Source organism: Galeopterus variegatus, unplaced genomic scaffold (genome assembly GCF_000696425.1).
Source record: "Galeopterus variegatus unplaced genomic scaffold, G_variegatus-3.0.2 Scaffold322, whole genome shotgun sequence".
NCBI lineage: Eukaryota > Metazoa > Chordata > Mammalia > Dermoptera > Cynocephalidae > Galeopterus > Galeopterus variegatus.
Genome location: NW_007726433.1, coordinates 500,444 through 524,250, shown reverse-complemented (window position 1 = coordinate 524,250; position 23,807 = coordinate 500,444). Strand labels below are relative to the sequence as shown.

The following is a 23,807-nucleotide window of genomic DNA, read 5'->3' as shown; positions in this document are numbered from 1 at the left end:
ACAATCCAAACCTAAAGGTAGTAGATGGAAAGAAATAATTAAGATCAGAGCAGAACTAAATGAAATAAAGACCCCCAAAACTATAGAAGAGATCAATAAAACAAACAGTTGGGGGCCAGCCTGTGGCTCACTCGGGAGTGTGGTGCTGATAACACCAAGGCCATAGGTTCGTATCCCATACAGAGATGACCGGTTGCTCACTGGGTGAGCGTGGTGCTGACAACACCAAGTCAAGGGTTAAGATCCCCTTACCAGTCATCTTTAAAAAAAAAAAAGTTGGTTTTCAAGAAGATAAATAAAATAGACAAACCATTAGCTAGGTTAACAGAAAAAAGAAGAGAGAAGACTCAGATAACAAAAATCAGAAATGAGAAGGGTCCCAAGTGGCGCACTGTAGCAGTGCGCCACCGGGCCGGCCCCAGAGACTACTGTTAATAACTGTAACAAATATGAAAACCTGGAAGATATGGATAAGTTTCTCGACACATACAAACTACTCAGACTGAACAAAGAAGAGACAGAAAATCTGAATTGACCAATAACAAGCAAGGAGATTGAAGCAGTAATTAGCAATCTTCCAACAAAGAAAAGTCCAGGTCCAGATGGTTTTACAGCTGAATTCTACCAAACTTTTAAAGAGGAGTTAATACCAATTTTCCTCAAACTATTCCAAAAAATTGAGACAGAAGCTATTCTCCCAAACTCATTCTATGAGGTCAAAATAACTCTGATACCAAAACCAGATAAAGACACAACAAAAAAAGAAAATTACAGGCCAATATCCTTGACGTGAACCTAGATGCTAAAATACTCTACAAAACATTAGCAATCAGAAGAAAGCAACATATTTAAAAAATTCGGGCTGGCCCCGTGGCTCACTCAGGAGAGTGCGGCACTGGTAGCATTGAGGCCACGGGTTCGGATCCTATGTAGGTATGGCCGGTGCACTCACTAGCTGAGCATGGTGCAGACGATACCATGCTGAAGGTTGCAATCCCCTTACCGGTCAGGAAAAAAAAAAAAAAAATTATACAATATGATCAAGTGGGATTCATCCCAGGGATGCAAGGATGGTTCAACATATGAAAGTCAATAAATGTGATACATCACATCAACAAACTCAAGGACAAAGACCATATGATTATCTGAATAGATGCAGAAAAAGCATTTGACAATATTCAACATTGCTTCATAATAAAGACTCTCTTTATTTATAAATGAGGTATAGAAGGAAAATATCTCAACACAATAAAAGCCAATTATGATAAGCCCACTGCCAGTATCATTCTGAATGGAGAAAAACTGAGGGCCTTTCCCTTAAGAACAGGAACAAGACAAGGATGCCCACTCTCACCACTTCTATTTAACATAGTACTGGAGGTACTAGCCAGAGCAATCAGGCAAGAGAAAGAAATAAAAGGAATCCAGATTGGAAAAGATGAAGTCAAACTTTATCTATCTGCAAATGACATGATACTATATATAGAAAAACCTAAAGACTCTATCAAAAAAACTCCTAGAGCTGGTTAATAACTTCAGTAACATTGCAGGATACAAAATAAATGCCCCCAAATCAGTTGCATTTATATAGTCAAATAATGAACTAACAAAAAGAGAAATAAAGAAAGTAAGCCCATTTACAATTGTCACGAAAAAAATAAAATACCTAGGGATCAATTTAACCAAGGATGTGAAAGACCTTTACAATGAGAACTACAAACCACTTCCGAAAGAAATTAAAGGCACAAAAAGATGGAAAGATATTCTATACTCTTGGATTGGAAGAATTAACATTGTGAAAATGTCTATACATCCAAAGCAATCTACAGACTCAACGCAGTCCCCATCAAAATACCAATGACATTCTTCATAGAAATGGAAAAAACAACCTTACCTTTCATATGGAAAAACAAAAGACCCCGAATAGCCAAAGCAATCCTGAGCAAAAAAAATAAAGCCAGAGGCATAACTCTACCTGACTTCAAATTATACTACAAAGCTATTATAACCAAAACAGCATCATACTGGTATAAAAATAGACATTCAGACCAGTGGAGTAGAACTGAGAACCCAGAAATCACCCCTCAGGCCTACAACCACCTGATATTAGACAAAGGCAACAAAAATCTACAACGGGGAAAAGACTGCCTCTTCAACAAGTGGTGCTGGGAAAACTGGATATCTACATGCAGAGGAATGAAACTAGATATGCATCTCTCATCATACACTAAAATCAACTCAAAATAGATTAAAGACCTAAGTATAAGTCCTGAAACTGTAAAATTACCAAGGGAAAATATAGGTGCAACACTTCGGCAACTAGGACTGGGGACAGGCTTTATGAGCACGAGTCTGAAAGCACAAGCAGCCAAAGAAAATATAAACAAATGGGACTATATCAAACTAAAAAGCTTCTGCACAGCAAAGGAAACAATCGACAGAGTGAAATGACAACCTACAGAGTGGGAGAAAATTTCTGCTAACTATGCATCCAATAAGGGATTAATATCCAAAATATATATAGAACTCAAGCAATTATACAGTAAAAAAGCAAATAACCCAATTAAAAAATGGGCAAAGGAGCTGAACAGACATTTTTCAAAGGAAGACATACAAATGGCCAACAGGTACATGAAAAAAATGCTCAACATCACTAGTCATCAGAGAAATGCAAATTAAAACTACATTCAGATACCACTTCATCCCAGTTAGATTGGCTATTGTCCTTTAAGAAAGGACAAGACAAGGTTGAAGATGAAGCCCTCAGCAGCAGCAGACTATCCACATCAATTTGTGAGAAAAAAATTAACCTTGTTTGTGCCTTAATTGGACAGGACTGACAACTAGCAGCAAAAACAATAGCCAGCATTATAGATGTCTCAATTGGTTCAGTTTACACAATTGTGACTGAAAAACTACAGTTGAATAAACTTTCCATTCGATAAGTGCCAAACTGTTGTGCCCAGATCAGCTACAGACAAGAGCAGAACTTTCAATGGAAATTTTCAACAAGTGGGATAAGATCCTGAAGCATTTCTTTGAAGAATTATATAACAGGAGATGATACATGGCTTTACCTGTACCATTCTGAAGACAAAGCACAATCAAAGCAATGGCTACCAAGAGGTGGAAGTGGTCCAGTCCAAGCAAAAGTGGACCAGTCATGTCAACAGTTTTTTGTGATGCTCAAGGCATTTTGCTTGCTGACTTTCTATAGGGCCAAAAGAACAATGACATCTGCTTCTTATGAGACAGTTTAGAGAAAGTTAGCCAAAGCTTTAGAAAAAAAAAGCCCAGGAATGCTTTACCAGAGTCCCTTACCACAACACTCCTGCTCATTCCCCTCATCAAATAAGGGCAAGTTCATGAGCATTTCCATGGGAAATCATTAGGCACACACCTTACAGTCCTGATTTGGCTCCTCCTGACTTCTTCTTGTTTCCTAATCTTAAAAATCTTTAAAATGCACCCATTTTTCTTCAGTTAAGAATGTAAAAAAGACTGCATTAACATGGTTACATTGCCAGGACCCTCAGTTTTTTAGGGATGGACTAAATGGCTTGTGTCATCACTTACAAAAGTATCATTTTTTTCCCCCTTTTTTTGGTGGCTGGCTGGTACAGGAATCCAAACCTTGACCTTGGTGTTAAAACACTGTACTCTAACCAACTGAGTTAACTATGTAGCCCTCAAAAGAATCCTGAACTTGGGCTGGCCCGGTGGTGCACTGGAGAGTGTGCCGCTTGGGAGTGCGGCGGCGCTCCCACCGAGGGTTCAGATCCCATGTGGAGACCGGTTCCCGCTCACTGGCTGAGCGTGGTGCGGGCGCAACACCGAGGGTTGTGATCCTGTTGCCGGTCCCCGGTGCGGGCGCGACACCGAGGGTTGCGATCCCGTTACCGGTCAGTAAAAAAGACAAAAAGGAAAAAAAAAAAGAATCCTGAACTTGATAAGGCTTATGTTAAGAAATAGTTTATATTTTTTATTTTTATCTTTTAATTCCATTTTTCCAGGACCCTTTTGAAGTCCCCTCATAGATTGGGAATTAGCCACTATCAAATGTTAATCAATTAGCAATACAAACAATATAAGTCAAACTGTAACGTAATTTGGTAAGAAAAAACATTTATCAAAGCTATTTTATTTTATTTTTATTTATTTATTTTTTAAAAAGATGACCGGTAAGGGGATCTCAACCCTTGGCTTGGTGTTGTCAACACCATGCTCAGCCAGTGAGCCAACCGGCCATCCCTATATAGGATCCAAACCTGTGGCCTTGGTGTTATCAGCACCGCACTCTACTGAGTGAGCCACGGGCCGGCCTTATCAAAGCTATTTTTAAACACAAGTAAGAAAACACATTTTATACAAGAAGGATAAATATGTTTTCTAAAATCAGCTGCAAGTATCTGCTATTCAAGTTTCTACAAACTAAATGTTTTCATATTGATTTCCATTAAAAATTTGAGCTATTTTGGACAAGAATGGAATATCAACCTTGAAATACATGGCCAACATTAACAGGAAAAAATCTTTATAAGATATTATCATCTCTAAAGTTCATGCTTCAAGTGGAAACAATATTACCCTAGAATCAGGGACTAGATCAGTAAAAGGCAATTATGCCTATGTGTGATCTGGATTTTTAAATTTATCTCTAATTCAGCAAAAATAAAATCCTGGTCTTTTGCCTATTCTTATTTAAAAGGATTCCTCTTGTTTAGTATCTCATGTTATAAACAGCAAGAGTTTTAAAAAGCTATGAGTATTGAAGTTTCATTTGAGGATCTTTTTATTTTTGTTTGAAAAATCTATGTCTTTCCTTTGAGCAAGGTTCATGTCTAATATTTTCCACTGACTGTTGAAATTTTGCCCAACAGCTATAGTCAGCCCTCCATATCCATGGGTTGGGGGAAAAATGGATGGTTACGTTGTACTGAACATGTACAGACTTTTTTCCTTGTCATTACTCCCTAAACAATATGGTAATAACAACTATTTACATAGCATTTATATTGTATTAGGTATTAAAAATAATCTAGAGATGTTTTAAAGTATATGGGAAAATGTATGGAGGTTATACAAATACTATAACATTTTATACAAGGGACTTGAGCATCTGTGGATTTTGGTATTCCTGGAGGTCCTGGAACCAATCCCCCATATATACGTTCTGACAACAACATTTATTTCAAACTCTCACTGGTATCAAATGTAAAAGGGAAAAAACACCAAATCTCTTCACCATGTACTATTATATTCACTATATATTACAGTTCCATATGCTGAAGATGCTTCTAATTATTAACTACATGTAACTACTTAAGGGACAAAGGACCAGAATTTTTTTTTCAAACAATGTTCATGTCAACTCAAAACTTTCCTGGGATAATGTAGGAAAATCTAGAATTGGAAATCTGAGCTTTTTTGGGTGGGCTTTACTTCTATACTTGCTACTTAATTGCTGTGTAACTTGGGAAAATGGCTATGCACCTGCTTCTTCATCGGTAAAATGGGGATAATAATGCCATTCTACAAGGCATTTTTTTGGCGGGGGGGTTGCTACAGAGCACACTAGCCCCATTCTCCCCACCTCCCCACCACAGGCCAATGCTAGACTAGCAGCCCAATCCCCCACCCCACACCAAGCATCTAGTGTTCTTTTTGGGTTTAAATAATAGATATGACCCTGCTCTAGAAAATTTTAAAGTACATAAGTACAAAAATTTCCTTTTTCAGAGGCTTTCAACCTTTAATTTTTTTCAAAACCACAGAACTGACCTATCTTTGATTAAAATGCAACTGCTCAATTTAGGCAAGGGATAGCTCCTCACAATAAATAATAAATTCATACTCTGTGTGTGGTCTGACAGTAGAGACACTTGCTGAACTGGTACTGGGTTCTTCAGCAATTCCTCCACCATCCAAAAACATAGTGACTGCCATCTCCAGATTATTGTTGCAGGCTTCAAGCATATGTTTTCCTACACTTTCACTTGCACCTGAAATAGCAAAAAGATAGGGGGAAAAAAAGTTAAAAAAAGACCCCTTACATTTAGTTCATATTAGAATACAGAATTTCCAAGCAAATTAATGGTACCTATGCCGACCGCAGAAGGAAAAAACATTAATAGTACCTTTTCCCTTTTAGAATGAATAACCTTTTCTTATTTTGAACTTGTTTACTTCTACCCACACTGTTGGCTGGTTGGTGTGAAATATACAGAGCTAGAAAAGAATGTAGCAGCATTAAAATAGTAGTCTTCCTTCATAATAAAACAAAAACTAAATAAAGCATTTATTTACTGTTTCCTTAAATGATCCAAGTATATATTTGTTAATAAATTGAAAAAGATAAAGAAAAATGAAAGATTATATTCTACAACATTAGAAATGCTTTCTGTTAGAAAGAATTCATTTCAGTTAGCATTTCTGTTAAAAGAAAGCATTTCAGTTAGCATTCCTGTTAAAAAGAAAACATTCTTAATACCAATGAGAGAAAAGTGAGATGGGATATTTTTGTCTATGAATAAGTCAAAATCTGGTAAGAAATGCCAATTTTCATCATTTAAAACCGGCCCTATCACAGACTTGCTCATTTGTAAATAAAGACCAGTATAGTCTGTTAGATGAAATGTAAATTGGTAAAGTCCTTGAAGAAAACAATTTTACATTTACCAAAAAACAAAAATACTCATTCTTTTTTTTTTTTTGACTCGGTAATTTTGGGCTTCTAGTCAAAAGGAATAAATCTACATCAAATAATACATGCATAAACACATTCTTGTCCAGCGCGGCTTCAGTTAATACTGAAAAACTGGGCCGGCCTGGTGGCGCACTGCTACAGTGTGCCGCTTGGGAGCGCGGCGGCGCTCCCGTCGAGGGTTCGGATCCCACATACAGACCGGCCGCTCACCGGCTGAGCAAGGTGCGGGCGCAACACCGAGGGTTGCGATCCCGTTGCCGGTCCCGGTCTGGTACGGGCGCGACACTGAGGGTTGCGATCCGTTGCCGGTCACGAAAAAAAAAAAAGACAAAAAGGAAAAAAAAAATACTGAAAAACTGGAAGGCTAACTGGTTAGCTGAGTTGGTTAGAGCGTGGTGCTGATAACACCAAGGTCCAGGTTTTGATCCCTGTACCGGCCAGCCACCAAAAAAGAAAAGAAAAGAGAAAAATTAGAAACAACATAAATGTCCAATAATAGCAGAATGTAAACTGTAGTATCTATCTGATGGAACATTTTGTGGCCACTAAAAAGCATCTATGGCTTTCCATTTAGGATGATTTTTCTTCTATGTGAATTCCATCCCTTAGAATCTCCTTCTGTTGGCAGTAAATGCTCTTCTAAGTTTTTTTCTGAAAATGTCTATTTGCTGTCATTCCTGAAAGACAGTTTACTGGGTATGACATTTGAAGGCTGACAGCTATTTTCTCTCAGTACATTAAAGACAGCATTCCAATGTTCTCTGGCTTCTGTTGTTACTGTTGGGAAATCAGTTGCCAGACTAAAAAAACATTTTTATAACAATCAGTTGTTTCTCTCTAGTTATTTTTAAGATCTCTGTCTTTCACCTTCTGCAGTTTCACTCTGATTTGTTGTGGATGATTTTATTTATCCTCCTTGGGATTCACTGGACTTCCACCACCTGAGGATTATCTTTCATCAATTCTAAGAAATTCTCAGCCATTTCTATTTGACCACTATCTCACCCATCCATTCATACTTATTTCCTTCTGGAATGTCAATTAGATGCATGTTAAAACTTTTCACTCTAACCTTTGTGTCTCGACCTTTTTTTTCATGTTTATCATCTCTTTATCTCTCTATGTTGCATTTTGGGTAATATCTTCAATGCTATCTTCCAGTTCACACAATCTCTTTAGCTGTGCCAATCTGTTTCTTTACCTGTTCACTGAACTTTTAATTTCATTGAATTTTTTATTACTAGAAGTTATGTTTTTATTTCCTCATCTGCTTGGTCATGTTATGGAGACCCTTAATTCATACTCCTATTTCAATCTTTCATTTCTTCAAACATAAATAAAACTTCTTGGAATTACTAAGACAAAACATAAACTTTCTGCAGTCTCTATGGGTCACTGTCTCATTTCTGCTGGCTCTTGCTCACTGTCCTATGGAGACCACTATACATACTTTCCTGACTTTTAAGTTTTTCAAGACCACATAGGAAATATGACTCTAACAATCCTTGTTATAAACTCTCAGAGAAGATATCTATCCCCATACACCACCCCCCAACTCCCACCAAGGGTGAAACATCAAAGTTTCAGCTTCATTAAAAAAAAAAAAAAAGTCTCAGATTCATGAAGAAGAGGGACCTCCTCTCCTTAGGAAAACCCCAGACTTTGTTTCCTGTATCCTAGGAGGCCATCAAAAAGGAAGTTCAAAGCCATCCAGTTTGGACAGATTCCACCATGCTGAAGCCTTGCTTTAAAGCTAGTTAACAAATGCATTACCAATTTCATTTCATTTTTAGCCTCTTGCCAGTCAAATGATGCACTTTAAAAGATTTTTTTAAATACAGATTTACTCAGCATTTTTTCCCGCAGTAGGATTATCCATAATATCTCTACACTTTAGCCTTACAGTGAGAAATGCAAGTGCTGACTCGAATTATCTCTCATTTGTTTATTCTTCTCTACTACTATTACTACCTCTAAAGCTTAGATCAAGTCCTTAATACTTTTTACCTGGATTTCTACAATGAGCTCCTAACTGATCACCATTCCATCTTCTACCTTGCTGCTGACAGTATGTTCCAAAATACAAGTCTGATTAATTAGACTTGTTTAAAATTCCTTAATGTCTCTCTCCTGACACCTACAGTATAAATTCCAAAGTCTTTATGATTTAGAAAGTCCTTTGTGATCGGCCTTAGCTTATTTCTCTGGCTTTGCTTCTCCTCTTCCACATCCTATACAATTTACTACAGTCAAACAAAATTCATGTTTGGAATGACCTTATCTTCCTCATCTCCCCTTCACAAAGTTCATGCATGCTGAGAATCCAGAAGTGGTACTTTGTCAATTTGTGTGCTAACCTACCTACCATTCTCATCCCTGTGATACTGTTCTATTAAATCCATAGATATACTACTAAGCAGTAAATGTTGGTTTATTTTCTGGCTCCCCTGAAAGAGTAGAAGCTTCCTGAACACAGGGATTGGTTTTCTTGCCTTGGTATCCCAAACACCTAGCATCATGTTTGTTTGCATATTTTTTTTTTAATAAATTTTGTTTTATTTTAAAAAGATGACCTGTAAGGGGATCTTAACCTTGACTTGGTGTTGTCAGCACCACGCTCTCCCAAGTGAGCTAACCAGCCTTCCATATAAAGGGATCTGAACCCATGGCCTTGGTGTTATCAGCACCACACTCTCCCAAGTGAGCCACAGGCTGGCCCTATCACATGCCAATTTAAAAAGAGTTATATCTCGAACAATGTAAGAAGTGAAAATAACATGCTCCAAGAAACTATCAGATGACATCAGTAGCTATAGCTTTTTCAGATAGCTGACAAATACATATCTAAGATGCAAATGAAAAAACTGAATAAAGTTATTTCATGAAATATGTAGAAAAATGCAGTGATATGCAATACTGTGTGATGTTAAATCAATAAATATTACCCCCAAAAAACTGATTTCACTTACGTCTCTAGAAATTTACATATTTTGTTAGCAAAAAACCTTTCTTTGTACCACCTCATACCCATTAGGATGGCTACTATAAAAAAATAAATAAATAAAAATAAGTGTTGGTGAGGATATGGAAAAACTGGTACCCTTGTGCACTGTTGATGGGAATGTAAAATGATACATCTGCTGTGGAAAATAGCATGGCAGTTCCTCAAAAAATTAAAAATAGAATTGCCATTTGATCCAGTAATTATCTTCTGGGGATATACCCAAAAGAATTGAAAGCAGGGTTTTGAAGAGATATTTGCACACTCATTTTCATAGCAATCTTATTCACAATAGCTAAAACATGGAAGCAACCTAAGTGTCCATCAACAGAGGAATGGATAAATAAAATGTGGTATATACATACAATGGAATATCATGCACCCTTAAAAAGGAAGGAAATTCTGATGTATGCTACAACACAGATAAACCTTGAGGACACTATGTTAAGTGAAATAAGCCAGATACAAAAAGGCAGATACTATATGATTCCACTTATCTGAGTTACTTAGAGTAATCAAATCATAGAGACAGAAAATAGAATGGTGGCCGCCACAGGCTGGGGGAAGGGGAAATGAGGAATAGGGAGTTACTGTTTAATAGGCATATAGTTTGTGTTACAAGACAAAAAGAGTTGCAGAGATGGATGGTAGTAATGGTTGTACAACACTATGAATGTATTTAACACCAATTAAGTTGTACACTTAAAAATGCTTAAGATAGTAAATTTTAGTATTTCACCACAATAAAATATGAAAACAAACACCCTTTTTTGGGAATTGCAAAAATATAGAACTGCCTTTCACAAAGAGTCTACCTTGTATCTGGGTATATATGGTAGTTTAAGTTACATAGGACCGTTAAGGTTTTTTCTTTAGAAGAGCTTCACATATTACTCAAATTTGAGAAACTCTTAGATTCCTCTCTCTTCCTCAACTGTGAACATTCCATTGGTCAACCAACAAGTCCTATAGTTTTATCTAATTAAACCACTCATATTCAGTCTCTTCTATCTTAGTTCAAGCCCTCAACTTCTCTTACATAAACTACTGTATCTTTTTGCTCTTGGTCAGGCTTCCCTCTGATATACCTTCTATGCTGCAAAATAATGCAAGTTTGATTGTCTCCCTTGTTTCCACAGTTCTGTGTTGCTGATCAGAAAAGCTTTACCCCACATCAGCCAGCACCTCCCCAGCAAAAAAAGAAGTTTTAATCTCTCTTGAGCTACATACAAGATTTGGCCCTTATTTACCTCTCCTATTTTATATTTCTCTGCTCTCATTATCTCTGTACCATTCCCTCCAGTCACATCAGTCGGTCTATGTGACCTAGGGAGGTCCCTTGGTGGTACTTTACAAAACCATACCTTTTCATGATTTGGATAATCCTATCATTCAGATCAGTCCCCTGGACAACACACCAAATACCTACCTTGCTGTTAAGTTCTGGACTTTCCCCCTCCCTCCTTACCTTGAAATAGGTCCAGGAACAGACACATACTTTTCCATGGGGTCTTAATCTCTATTCTTGTTTCTGCCATCTCTTCTATCTTACAAACTTGAAAAACTCAATGAACAGGCCCAGTTCTCACTTTTCTCATCTCACTGACCTGTCCCTAAGTTCTCAGTCAAGCTGTACCAAAAGTTCTCAAGTTATATAGTATGTGCAAGCTTACATTCTCACCATCAGAAAACAAACCATTTGGGATAAGGGATATTCAACCAGTATCAACAACACTGAGTACAGCAGAACCTTCTTCTTTGTGGCCCAACTACCCATGTTGAGTTTCTATGTCAGTGATGTACATCATTTTACACCATACTATTGAGAACAGAACATCTGCCATACTTCTCCCTACCTTCAAGGAGACAAATTCAGATAAAGCTATTTTCATACTAGGGCATGATACTTTCAACACTATTTGGCTAAAGATTATTTCTTGCTTTAGTCTTTGCTTCAAAAAACTGTTAGATCTTTTAAAATTCTTGGACTACACAGGAAGGATTAAGGTATCTCTAGAAATAACTTATTTTACTATTACATTATATTTGGGGTATTCAGAGAAGTGGAAGAAATTAGCAGAAATGGATCCAGAAATCCATATCACTAGGTCCTACTGATTATGTCAAGAAATGTATTATAGGGCCGGCCCGGTGGCGCACTGGATAGTGCGCCGCTTGGGAAGCGCGGCGGCGCTCCCGCCCGAGGGTTCGGATCCCACATACAGACCGGTTCCTGCTCACTGGCTGAGCGAGGCGCGGGAGCAGCGCCGAGGGTTGCGATCCCATTGCCGGTCCCGGTCCGGTACGGGGGCGACACTGAGGGTTGCGATCCGTTGCCGAACACGGAAAAAAGACAAAAAAAAAGAAAACAAACTTTAGGGCCGGCCCATGGCTCACTTGGGGAGAGTGTGGTGCTAATAACACCAAGGCCACGGGTTCGGATCCCTATATAGGGATCGCTGGTTAGCTCACTTGGGAGAGCGTGCTGTTGACAATACCAAAGTCAAGGGTTAAGATCCCCTTACCGGTCATCTTTTTTTTTAAAAAAAAAAAAAAGAGGTGCTGATTTAGGAGAAAAGGAGGGATGTAAGTAGCTTTAGCATCCCAAATGCTTTTTGAGGGAGAAGAAAGGCCTACAGGAAGTGCCACATGGGGGTTGTTTAGGACACCAAAAAGACACTGCCTGCTAACAGAGATACACCAAGCAGCTGAAATGTGTCAAAATTTTTGCTTCTGCCCAGTAATAAGGTGAAAACATTGTTCATATTCCCTTTTGTACTCAGGCTAAGGCATAATAGCCTAAACATTAAAAGCCTGGAAACTACTCAGATAAACCTGGGTTTGAATCCTAGTTCCGTCATCCACTAATTGCATGACTGAGCAAGTTACTAATTTCTCTGGGCTTCAGTTTCCTCAGTTATAAAATGGAGAATATTACCAACTTCATGAAGTGCTTTGTGTGGATTAAGAAAATTCACATTGAAGAACTTGGCATAGCTCTGAATTGGCAAACAGTTAGCTATTAATATAGACTGTCCCAAGTTACATAGTACTCAAGCTACACATAAATGACAAATGAATAAAACAGGAAGTATAAATATTTATACACAGCTTATGGAGAACCACTTTTTGTCAGACAGTAAACAAGCAGAGTAAGACACCTCAGTTTGTTTTGTTCTCACTCATCTGATGCTATGAACATGTGCTTCATTCATGTTAAACACTCATTAAAAAAAATAGGTAGGAGAACAATGAAGAAAACAAAAAACTATTACACTAGAAAAAAGTGAATGTTATGGATTAAAGAATAAAAGGATACATGAAAGGGATCTACTCCAAAGAAATCTGTAACAACTACACAGCACTCCAGTGTGACTGAGGAGAAGCATCAAGAGCTGATGCAGAGGCAGTAGAAAATATGACACAAGTATATAGGTAAGTATTCCAAAATTTCCAAGGTCCACAGATTTATAGAAGTAAAGATTAAAAGAGTTTATTAAAAGGGATTCTACAGGGAATAACTTTAAGACACAGAAAGAATAAAACTATGAAAAGGAAGTAACAACCGTGACTTTTTAGGGCAAATGATGTCAACACTCAGGGTCCAGAATTAGAGAGAGGATGAAGAAAGACCGTTTTGCCATCCTACCTATAATCCTCGCTTAACCATTTAATGCTAGAATCTAAGCTGTGAGGAGCATATCCTCTGTGATGGCCCTATTATATCTATGTTAACAATCTGACAAGATGACTTTCATCTTTGGAGTTTTTCAGGATAGTGACCTGCAAGAGCTTTCAAAAAAGTGCCTCTACACACATAGATTTTTTTAAAGGAAAGCACATGCTAAATCCTGGCAAGACTGAACAAAGGTAGAGTTAGAAAGAAGTCCACAGGGGCTGGCCTGTGGCTCACGCGGGAGAGTGCGGTGCTGACAACACCAAGTCAAGGGTTAAGATTCCCTAACCGGTCATCTTTAAAAAAAAAAAAAAGAAAGAAGTCCACAAAGCAAAGTATACCATTTAGTTTCATAAAGCCAAACCATCTGGCAATCTGTTCTTGTTTAATCAGTCATTCTTAGTGTACTACTTGTTATATTACTTACTGAGTCATTTTGGAAAGAGAAGATAACTGAAAGACAATTAAAGGTTCTAGTGGTCCTTAATGTCTGCAAATATTAGAAGCCTTTTAGTAGTTTGAGAGACCATTTTTGGTGTTTCATGACTGGGGCTAGGGAGCACCACCACTGGCATTGCATGGAAAGAAGCCAGGGTGCTATTGTAGGCTGAAAAATGTTCCCCAAAAGACTGCTCACACCTTCATTTCAGACTTCTGGCCTCCAGAACCATGAGAGAGTAAACATGTGTTAAATCAGGCAATTTGCAGTAATATGTTACAGCAGCCACAGGAAACTAAAACAAGTGCTAAATCTTCTGCAATGGATGGGAACAGTCCTGTCCCAGATGTCAATAATACTCCCACGGAGCTAAACAGAGGAATGTCAGGAAGTGAAGGTTAACTGAGAGGGGAAGTAGTAAAGTAAAGAGAGCTAAATGATATAAGGGAAAGGAACAGTGATAAACAAGTTTAGTGAAGTTACATGTTTTAACTATATACACAGAGGTAATAATTTTTGATGGGACAGCTATAATAAATTTTAAATAAAAAATCTTATAGTTAGACTAAAGAACTTTTTTTAAAGGGGGAGGGCTAATCAAATAAGTCTGTAGATTTAAACTATCTGCAAACTTGTTAAAATGGGCTTATTTTGAGGTCTCAATATTATAGGTAGCAACATGGTAGCTTAATCTAACCCAGTAATCTATAATCTATGGCAGGAGTCCCGCTTTACTGTTTCTTACCACATGCACCCTTTTCTTTATTTATTCTTTATCTTTTCTTTCTTCCATCTGTTCTAAGCTTGCTAACGGCACCAAAGGGCATTACTTAAACCCAGCTTGTGGCACAGAATGTGAGTGGCTATTTCCTTGCTGCTGTCTCCTAGTTCACACCCTTTCTCCATTAATGACTTGATATAAGAAATAGCCCAAATCTTGGCCAGTTAGCTCACTTGGTTAGGGCACAACCTTATAACACCAAGGCCACAGGTTTGGATTCCCATACTAGCCAGCCGCCAGAAAAAAAGAAAAAAGAAATAGCCCCAAACCTATAATGCAGTCCATGTCTCCACCACAGCTAGAAGGAAGAATCTGGAGATACTCCAGTTCCTTATGCCTTATTCTCTATCCTACATCCAGTGCCGAAAGAAGGCTAGTCTCTTCACTACTGTTAGGAAACCAAAGTATAGCAGTCCCAGAGACTCTTTCTTTTTTTTTTTTAACCTCTCTACAGACATGATAGGGATACAAAGAGGTTACTTTTTGGTTCCACACTGCCCCCAGCAATAAAGCTAGACTATCCACCAAGAAAATGAAAGTGGGTGACAGCTGGGAGAAATTAAGCTAAAATTGTAACTTCATCAGTATCCAATCCTGAGTTTTTTAAGTTTTTAAGAATAGAAGATTGTTTTTGGGGTTTTTTTGTCCTTTTTTGAGACCGGCCGCACTGCGCTCAGCCAGTGAGCGCTGTGAGCGCACCGGTCATCCCTATATAGGATCCGAACCCGCGGCGGGAGCGCTGCTGCACTCCCAGCGCCGCACTCTCCCAAGTGCGCCACGGGCTCAGCCCAGAAGATTGTTTTTAATGTACACACAGAAAATTAAATTTATTAAGTGAGGGGATAGATAAATGAAGCAAATATTTGTTAGATCAAAAAATGAAATTATAGGGCCAGCCCGTGACTCACTTGGGAGAGTGTGGTACTGAAAACATCAAGGCCACGGGTTTGGATCCCTACATAGGGATGGCCGGTTAGCTCACTTGGGGTGAGCATGGTGCTGACAACACCAAGTCAAGGGTTAGGATCCCCTTACCGGTCATCTTTGGGGGGGAAAAAAAAAGAAATTACTAAGTGAGGAGATAGATAAAAGAAGCAAATATTTATTAGATCAAAAAAGAAAACTATAATGAGGGAAAAAGTAATATGGTGGAAATGTATGAGGTCTGGGAGTAAAGACCGGAGTTCTAGCCCCTGTTCTGGCATTACCTATACCAGTGCTACCCAAAGTGTGGTTCTCAGACCAGCTACCTCTTACTAGTCTATGACAAGATAAAAACAGAAATCCCAGTGGAAGCATTTAGAAAGCTTTACAGCAATTTGAAGAATAATTTTATGTCTGTCAAATCTAATAATTGAAAGTTGAGATTTATAACACCAAGGTCAAGAATTTGGATCCCTGTACTGGCCAGATGTTCCACACATACAACCCCCACCCCACCCCCAAAAGAGTTGAAATCTGAAAGATTTATGGATGGCAAATATCACATGAAAAAATACCCAATATCATCAGTCACTAGGGAAACGCAAGTTAATAACCACAATGAGATACCAGTATACACTAACTGAAATGGCTTTAAAAAAAACCTAAAGGGCCGGCCCGGTGGCGCACTGGAAAGTGCGCCGCTTGGGAGCGCAGCGGCGCTCCCGCCGAGGGTTCGGATCCCATGTGGAGACCAGTTCCCACTCACTGGCTGAGCACGGTGCGGGCGCAACACCAAGGGTTGCGATCCTGTTGCCAGTCCCCGGTACGGGCGCGACACCGAGGGTTGCGATCCCGTTACCGGTCAGTAAAAAAGACAAAAAGGAAAAAAAAATAACCTAAAAATACCAAGTAGTGGCAAGAATACAGAGCAACCAGAACTCTCATACACTCCTGACAGGAATGCAAAATGGGATAGGGACTTTAGAAAACAGTTTAGCTGTTTCTTATAAAGTTATACATCTACCATATGACCCAATAAACACATTCCTAGATATTTACCCAAGAGAAATGAAAATTTGTACTCCCATACCTGTACACTAATGTTTTAGCAGCTTTATTTATTTATTTATTTTTTTCCCTTTTTGTCTTTTTTCGTGGCCGGCAACGGATCGCAACCCCCAGTGTCGCGCCCGCACCGGACCGGGACCGGCAACGGGATCGCAACCCTCGGCGTTGCCCCCGCACCTCGCTCAGCCAGTGAGCGGCCGGTCTGTATGTGGGATCCCTCTGTATGTGGGATCCGAACCCTCAGCGGGAGCGCCACCGCACTTCCCAAGCGGCGCACTATAGCAGTGCGCCACCGGGCCGGCCCAAGCAGCTTTATTTATAATCTCCGAAAAATGGAAACAATACAAGTGTCTTTCATTGGATGGATGGATAAACTGTGATATCAATGTAGTATACAATGGTACACCAATAAATTGGAAGGAACAACTAATACCATAACATGAATGAATCTCAAATGCAATAAGCTAAGTGAAAGAAACCAGATTCAAAAAGGCTACATACTGTGGATCCACTTATATGACATTCTGGAAAAGAAAAATAGACAAAAAAAACAGATTAGGCTACAGGCGGGGGGAGGGGTTGACTCCAAAAGGGCAGGAGGAATTTTTTGAGGGTAATGGAACTGTTCTGCATCTTTTTTTTTTTTCTTTTTGGCAGCTGGCCAGTATGGGGAACCAAACTCATGACCTTGTTGTTATAAGACTGCACCCTAACCAACTGAGCTAACCGGCCAGCCCCAGTTCCGCATCTTGATAGTGGTTATTGGATCACATACTTATCAAAATTCATATAATTACATAATAAAAGGGTAAATTTTGCTGTGTGTAAAATAGATCTTAATTTTTAAAAGAATTTGGGCTTGTATTTTGTATGTCTTAATTTTTATTGTGTTTTACAAAAGTACTAGTATATGAAAATTAGAAATTTCTTTAAGAGTGGATGGGGTCCTTTCCCACAAATAAGTTTGAGAAACACTGACCTAAACATACAACCGTAAGTCAGTTTACTTCTCTGGGCCTCCAATTTCACATCTGTATAAATCAGAAATGGGTCAAGATGGTTTCTAAGACATATTCCAGCTGTTACCAAAAAAATTAAAAGACTTCTGATTTCCTATAGTGCCAACCTAATATTTGAGTGAATATTTGGGTCACTTGTTGAACAGCTCCAACTGGAAGTCCCACTGGCAGCACCTTAACTTATCCAAAACTGAACTAATTATCTTATCCCCAAACTTCTTCTACTATATCTTATTTTATTTTCTTCCTTTTTGGTGGCTGCCTGGTATGGGGATCTGAACCCATTACCTTGGTGTTACAAGGCTGTGCTCTAACCAACTGAGCTAACTGGCCAGCCCCCACACCCTACTTTCATAAACAGCACTGTTATATACCTAGATGTCCAAAGCAGAATCCTAAGCTTCATTTTTACTCCTCTAATTTCTTCCCATACCTTTCAGAGTCTACTTCCCTGCCACTAACTTATTTAAGGACACCAATATCTTTTTTGGGTTAATGCAACAATTTTCTGATCTCTGGGCCTACCTCTTCTGCACTCAAGCCAAGTAGCTCTTTCTAAAAAACCCAAATCTGATTATGTCATTCCCCCTAATTAAAACCCTTCACTGACTCCACATTACATTCAGAATAAAACCAAGATTTCTTAAGATGGCTTAAAACGCCCTTCCCAATCTGGTACCCATTTATCTCTTTAGCTCCATTTACTGTATCTCCCTTAGCTATGCTTTATTCATTTGGAATTATCAGTTCCCTAAATCTACTGTCTCTCCTCACTCATCTGTCTGTATGTATATCTGTCTCTCTCTTCTCTGAGCCTTTGCACATGTTCCTGCTGCCAGAAACATCTCTCTTCCATATTTTAGATAAGAAATTATTTCTCCTGAAGAAGTCTTTCTTGACCTCTCTCTTCTGTGCCCTTATATTATTCACTCCTTACCATTCTCTCACACCATTACAATACCTATGTATGTGTGCATATGCCCATTAACCTTTAAGCTTTTTGAGTACAGACATCATGTCTTGCTTACAGTTGTATCTCCAGGATCTGAACCATGCCTGGCACATAGTGGTTTATCAATAAATACTGAATTTATTTGTAAGATTCCATTCACAACTCAAAAAAAATTATTTCTATTAAATTTCTGCTCAAACTTCACTACTACCTTTTGCAATAGTTCTTAAGAACTCCAAGAGAATTTTCTTTTAATATCTAGAACACTTGTAACCACCTTTTTCCTAGCACAGAAAACTTAAACACATTTTAATACTAACCCAACAGAAATGTATTATACAAAATATTAATGGAAACTGTCCATAAAGCCAAATACTACACATACCAGTTTCTAATTTTTATAATAAATATGCATTCATTCAACATTTTATAGAAAGATTAAACTAAGGTCTCTTCTACAACTCAGGTTCTACAATTTCATAAAATATGTGAATGCATACTACACACAAAGCTCTACGAAATTCAATACTAGTAACTTCCTCTACTCTTCTCAGCCACCAGTTCCCCTTCATATTTGTCCTTACCTTCCAATTGCCTGTTTATTTTTACCTATTCTATAGTGTCTATGTATCCCTCCCATTCACCCCATGAATTTTTCTGATTACACATGTGCATATTATGTACACGCATGGCTGGATGTCAGCCTGAAGTTGTTGTTAACAGGATACTGCCATGGTTCAAAACATTTTTTTTTAAATTGCTCTTTTGGAACAGATCCAGCAGCATATACTTTCTTCATGTTTTTGGAATTGGTATGACTTCTGAAAACAGTCAACAGTAATTCAAAGCCATGTATGATAAATATCAAGGGAGATCAAACTGAGTAATACTGTACAACGTGGTATGACTATAAAGTAACAGGACCGGTTTTTTTATATAGTTTTAAGTGATTCTGAAGGTATCAATGGTAAAGGCAGACAGCTTCTCAATGTGATTACTTCTAAGAACATCATCACTTCCTATGGCCACGTGCTTATCAAAGGGCTGGGTCATGGAAAAATGTTTATGATGCAATGTTAAGCAAAAATTTCAGAATTCTGGGCCGGCCCGGTGGCACACTGGAGAGTGCGCCGCTTGGGAGCGCAGCGGCGCTCCTGCCGAGGGTTCAGATCCCATGTGGAGACCGGTTCCCGCTCACTGGCTGAGCGCGGTGCGGGCGCAACACTGAGGGTTGCAATCCCGTTGCCAGTCCCCGGTACGGGCGTGACACCGAGGGTTGCGATCCCGTTACCGGTCAGTAAAAAAAAGACAAAAAGGAAAAAAAAAATTCAGAATTCTGTATTATATATACTATGATCCACAATGTTAAAATAAGTATATTAACAAGAATTGGAAGATAATATGTAAAATAAATAATATTGCTCTTGTGAGAATGGATTAGTTTTTTCCTTTTCAAAATTATTTCATCTTGTCATATTATCTTTTTAATATTTTTAAAAAAATCAATCATTACTTCATACTCACCATAATACATAGAGAGACACAAAGAGAGATTTGTTCTATTTAGTGAGATATAAGACTTACCAAAAATCTTTTAATTTTCTCTTCTATTTCTAAATATCACAGAAAAGTTAAGACTCACATTTTTGAAGAGCATTTGCTTTTACAAATGTTGAGCTTCCAGATAAATAAAACCTTTTTGAAATCAGAGCATAAGCTCTTATAGTCAGTCTAATTCATCCAGCAATGAATAAATATAAAATATCTTTTAATCATAAGCACTATGACTTGAAACATATGTGGAAGGTCTGGATGGATAACTCGGTTGGTTGGACGATGCCTATAAAGAAATCAGAGCTGGCCGGTTAGCTCAAATGGGAGAGTGTGGTGCTGATAATACCAAGGTCAAGGGTTCAGATCCCTGTACTGGCCAGCTGACCCAAAATAAAATAAAAGAAAAATAAAATTTTTGGAGAACCCAAAATATTTCTTTTTAAGATATGTGAAAAAGGCTAAAAGGGATCAATCATGTGTTTCTAATGGTTAATCACTATATTGTAAAAAGAATCCCCAAAATAATCAATAGAAATTCATAACACATCAAGAACAGTCCACAGTATTCTTTCCTTCTGTAGATTTCCAAATACCATTGTCTACTGAGGTATTCCAACTTGATCCAGCAATACAGAGGCTTGTGACCAGGAAACAAGCTGTATGGATCAGCAGACAGAAACAGAATTAAAGAAACTAAATGAGTTGGGCCGGCCCGGTGGCGCACTGCTACAGTGCGCCACTTGGGAGTGCGGCGGCGCTCCTGCCGAGGGTTCGGATCCCACATACAGACCGGCCGCTCACTGGCTGAGCGAGGTGCGGTCGCAACACCGAGGGTTGCGATCCCGTTGCCGGTCCCGGTCCGGTACGGGCGCGACACTGAGGGTTGTGATCTGTTGCCGGTCACGAAAAAAGACAAAAAGGAAAAAAAAAAAAGAAACTAAATGAGTCAATTCATCTCACCATACTTTGGTTTTTGTGTATATCTACTGACAATGTTGTACTAGAAGAAATAATGTGAGGTTAAAACAATCTGAGTTTCTGAAGGACAGCAGATAGCACAAGAAATGGAAATTAAATAAGTGGCATCTTAAACCATCTGTGTTAGTCCATTGTCTGCTGCTTATAACAGAATACATGAAACTGGGAATTTATAAAGAAAAAGAAGGGCCGGCCCGTGGCTCACTCGGTAGAGTGCGGTGCTGATAACACCAAGGCCCCGGGTTCGGATCCCATATAGGGAGGGCCGGTTTGCTCACTGGCTGAGCGTGGTGATGACAACACCAAGTCAAGGGTTAAGATCCCCTTACCAGTCATCTTTAAGAAAAAATAAATAAATAAAAATAAAGAAAAAGAATTTAGGGCTGACCAGTTAGCTCAGTTGGCTAGAACTCAGGGCTATAACACAAAAGTCAAGGGTTCTGATTTCCACACTAACCCACAGCACCCCCCCCCCCCAAAAAAAGAAAAAGACATTTCTTACAGTTTTGGAAGCTGGGAAGTCCAAGGTCCAGGGAGCATATAAAGTGAGGGCATTTTTTGTGGAGAACCTCCACATAGCCCTGTGGTAACCCAGGGTATCACATGGCAAGAATGGCAAGAATGGCAAGAATGAGTTCATGTGCTCTCCTTTATAAAAAGCCACCAGTCCACACCCATAACCCATTAATCCATGAATGGATTAATCCATTCATGAGAGCCTAGTCCTCACTATCCAATCACCTCTTAAAGGCTCCACCTTTCAAATACTATAGTCACATTTCCCACCCTCTTACTCTTACCCCTGCTACAACGGGGATCAAGCTCCATGAGCTTTGGGGGAACATTCAAACCATAGCATCATCTCTTGGAAATCTAAAGAAATGATTGATAATGATATTCCCTCCTCTATATGATTCACCATAAAGATTTTTCTTATAAATGTAATACAGCAATATTAACTTATATACACAATTTTCTAATCTCCATAAGAATGACTTGATTAGGCATAGGGAAATTCATTACATCTTTTATATAACAATCCAATCAAAAATTTTAAAATATTATGAAAAGTTATCATTCCACTCTTCATCCCAATTTTATTATAAATTTTACTTTACCAACCTTGACGTGATGTTTCATGCCCACAAGTTAGATAACAATGCATCAAACATCTAGTTATCACTAGACAGCAAAAAATAATACAGCTTTAATTATAAAACGGGCTACTTGCATACAACCTGTATTAGTTAAAACAACATAAAATTTTACTTAACCAGATCCTGCACGTCAAACTCTAAGAATATTAACAGTGGAAATAAATATTCCCTGCATCTAACAAATTTCCAGATAAAATACAGATCTGTTAAGAGAGGAAACTAACATTCTGACCTCCTTCCAAATGACAAACTACAACGGGCAAAATTACACTCAAGCACATGGAGTACTCTTCTCTCAAATCACTCCACAGAGAACTTCATCATTTGCTCCGCCCTCTAATAACTCATGCAAAAAAAGTTCAGCACCATCAGAGAGAAACAAGACAGAATTCATAGAATGGCTCAGGGCCTTTCCAACAGGCGGTAAGAGGATCTGCGTGTGCCCTTCGCAGAGGTCCAAAGGGAAAGAAAAACCTAGATCTAGGGTTGGGGGGATACTGTCACCCAGAAACAGATTTGCTCTCAAAGAAGTTTCTGCCGCCATCCTATTTTATCAGCAGGAGGCCCGGCGCCATCGTCTCGGTCTTTATGATTTTATTATGGGGAGATGGGAAACGCCACCCAGTATTCCTCCAGGCCTTCCCCATTAAGCTTGGGGGGGTCCCCCTTCCTTCTTCTCTTAAAACCCCAGTCCCTAAGGTACTTCTCAGCACCCCCCGTTTCTGGCGGCCTATCCCCCGGGATGTGTAAAGGCGCTGCCGAACCCACCAGCCTCGCGTTAAGGCCTCCAAACTGAACACGCCAGGGCCACGGCGATGGCTCCGAGGGTCCCAGAAAAGGGGAAGGGCAGGCTACGAAGGGGGGAGAATGACCTGGCCGGAGAAGAAAGAAAATAGGAGTTGAGGGATGCACTGCACCCCAGAGCTGCACAGAGAAGAGGAGAAAAGCGGAGGATGAAGGAGAAGGAGGGCGGTGGCCCGGGTGCGGCCCCCCACTCCCCTGCCACCAGGCCCCCGGGCTGGCGGGGGCGGACGGGCTCGGCCCACTCCCAGGTCTGAGCCGGCGGCGGGGGGAGGAGGGTGTCTCCCTCCATACCGCGAAGAGACCGAGAACGAGGATACGGGGGCCACTGAAGGCTGTCTCCCGCCTGAACCCGGAGACCCCGATGCCGTAGTCGCCTCTCACTCAGGAGGGAGGACGGGAGCTGTGGGGAAAGCCCGAGGGAGGTGTGCGTGAAGGTAAGGGGAAGCCCGGGGCAGACCAGCCGCCCGCTCCGGACCCCATTCTCCACCTTCCGGTAACCGCGTCTCTTACCGGTGATGGCGGTGAACTGCTGAATTAACCCCTTCAGCGCCGAGGACGCGGCGGAGCCCCCGTGGGCAGCCATCTTACCGCCGCCGCCGCCGCCGCCGAACAACAACACAGGAACACACGGACTGCCCTCCCCCACCTCGCCGCGCGGTTTGCGCAGGCTCTTTGACCGCCCCATGCCCCGCCCCCTGCCCCCCCGCCTCCCCTGTCCATCCGCCCGCCCCGGCGCCCCTCCCCCCCC

General features: G+C 39.8%; 1 protein-coding gene and 1 pseudogene across 2 annotated transcripts in view; one reads left to right on the top strand and one right to left on the bottom strand.

Annotated features, from left to right (window-relative positions):
- UBXN7 (UBX domain protein 7) overlaps window positions 1–23,712 on the bottom strand; it is a 67,943-nt gene extending 44,231 nt beyond the window's left edge. The window contains exons 1-2 of one of the 2 annotated variants that reach the window (XM_008567472.1): window positions 23,570–23,712; window positions 5,855–6,002 (exon numbers count right to left, since the gene is read on the bottom strand). In XM_008567472.1, the coding sequence (XP_008565694.1) occupies window positions 5,855–6,002; window positions 23,570–23,642 (221 nt within the window). In that variant the 5' untranslated portion in view covers window positions 23,643–23,712. Of the gene's footprint in view, window positions 1–5,854; window positions 6,003–6,137; window positions 6,226–23,569 lie in introns of those variants that run through there. The other variant, XM_008567473.1, reaches the window with a different exon arrangement.
- Window positions 22,855–23,597, top strand: LOC103586245 (annotated as a pseudogene).
- Window positions 23,713–23,807: the final 95 nt, after the last annotated feature.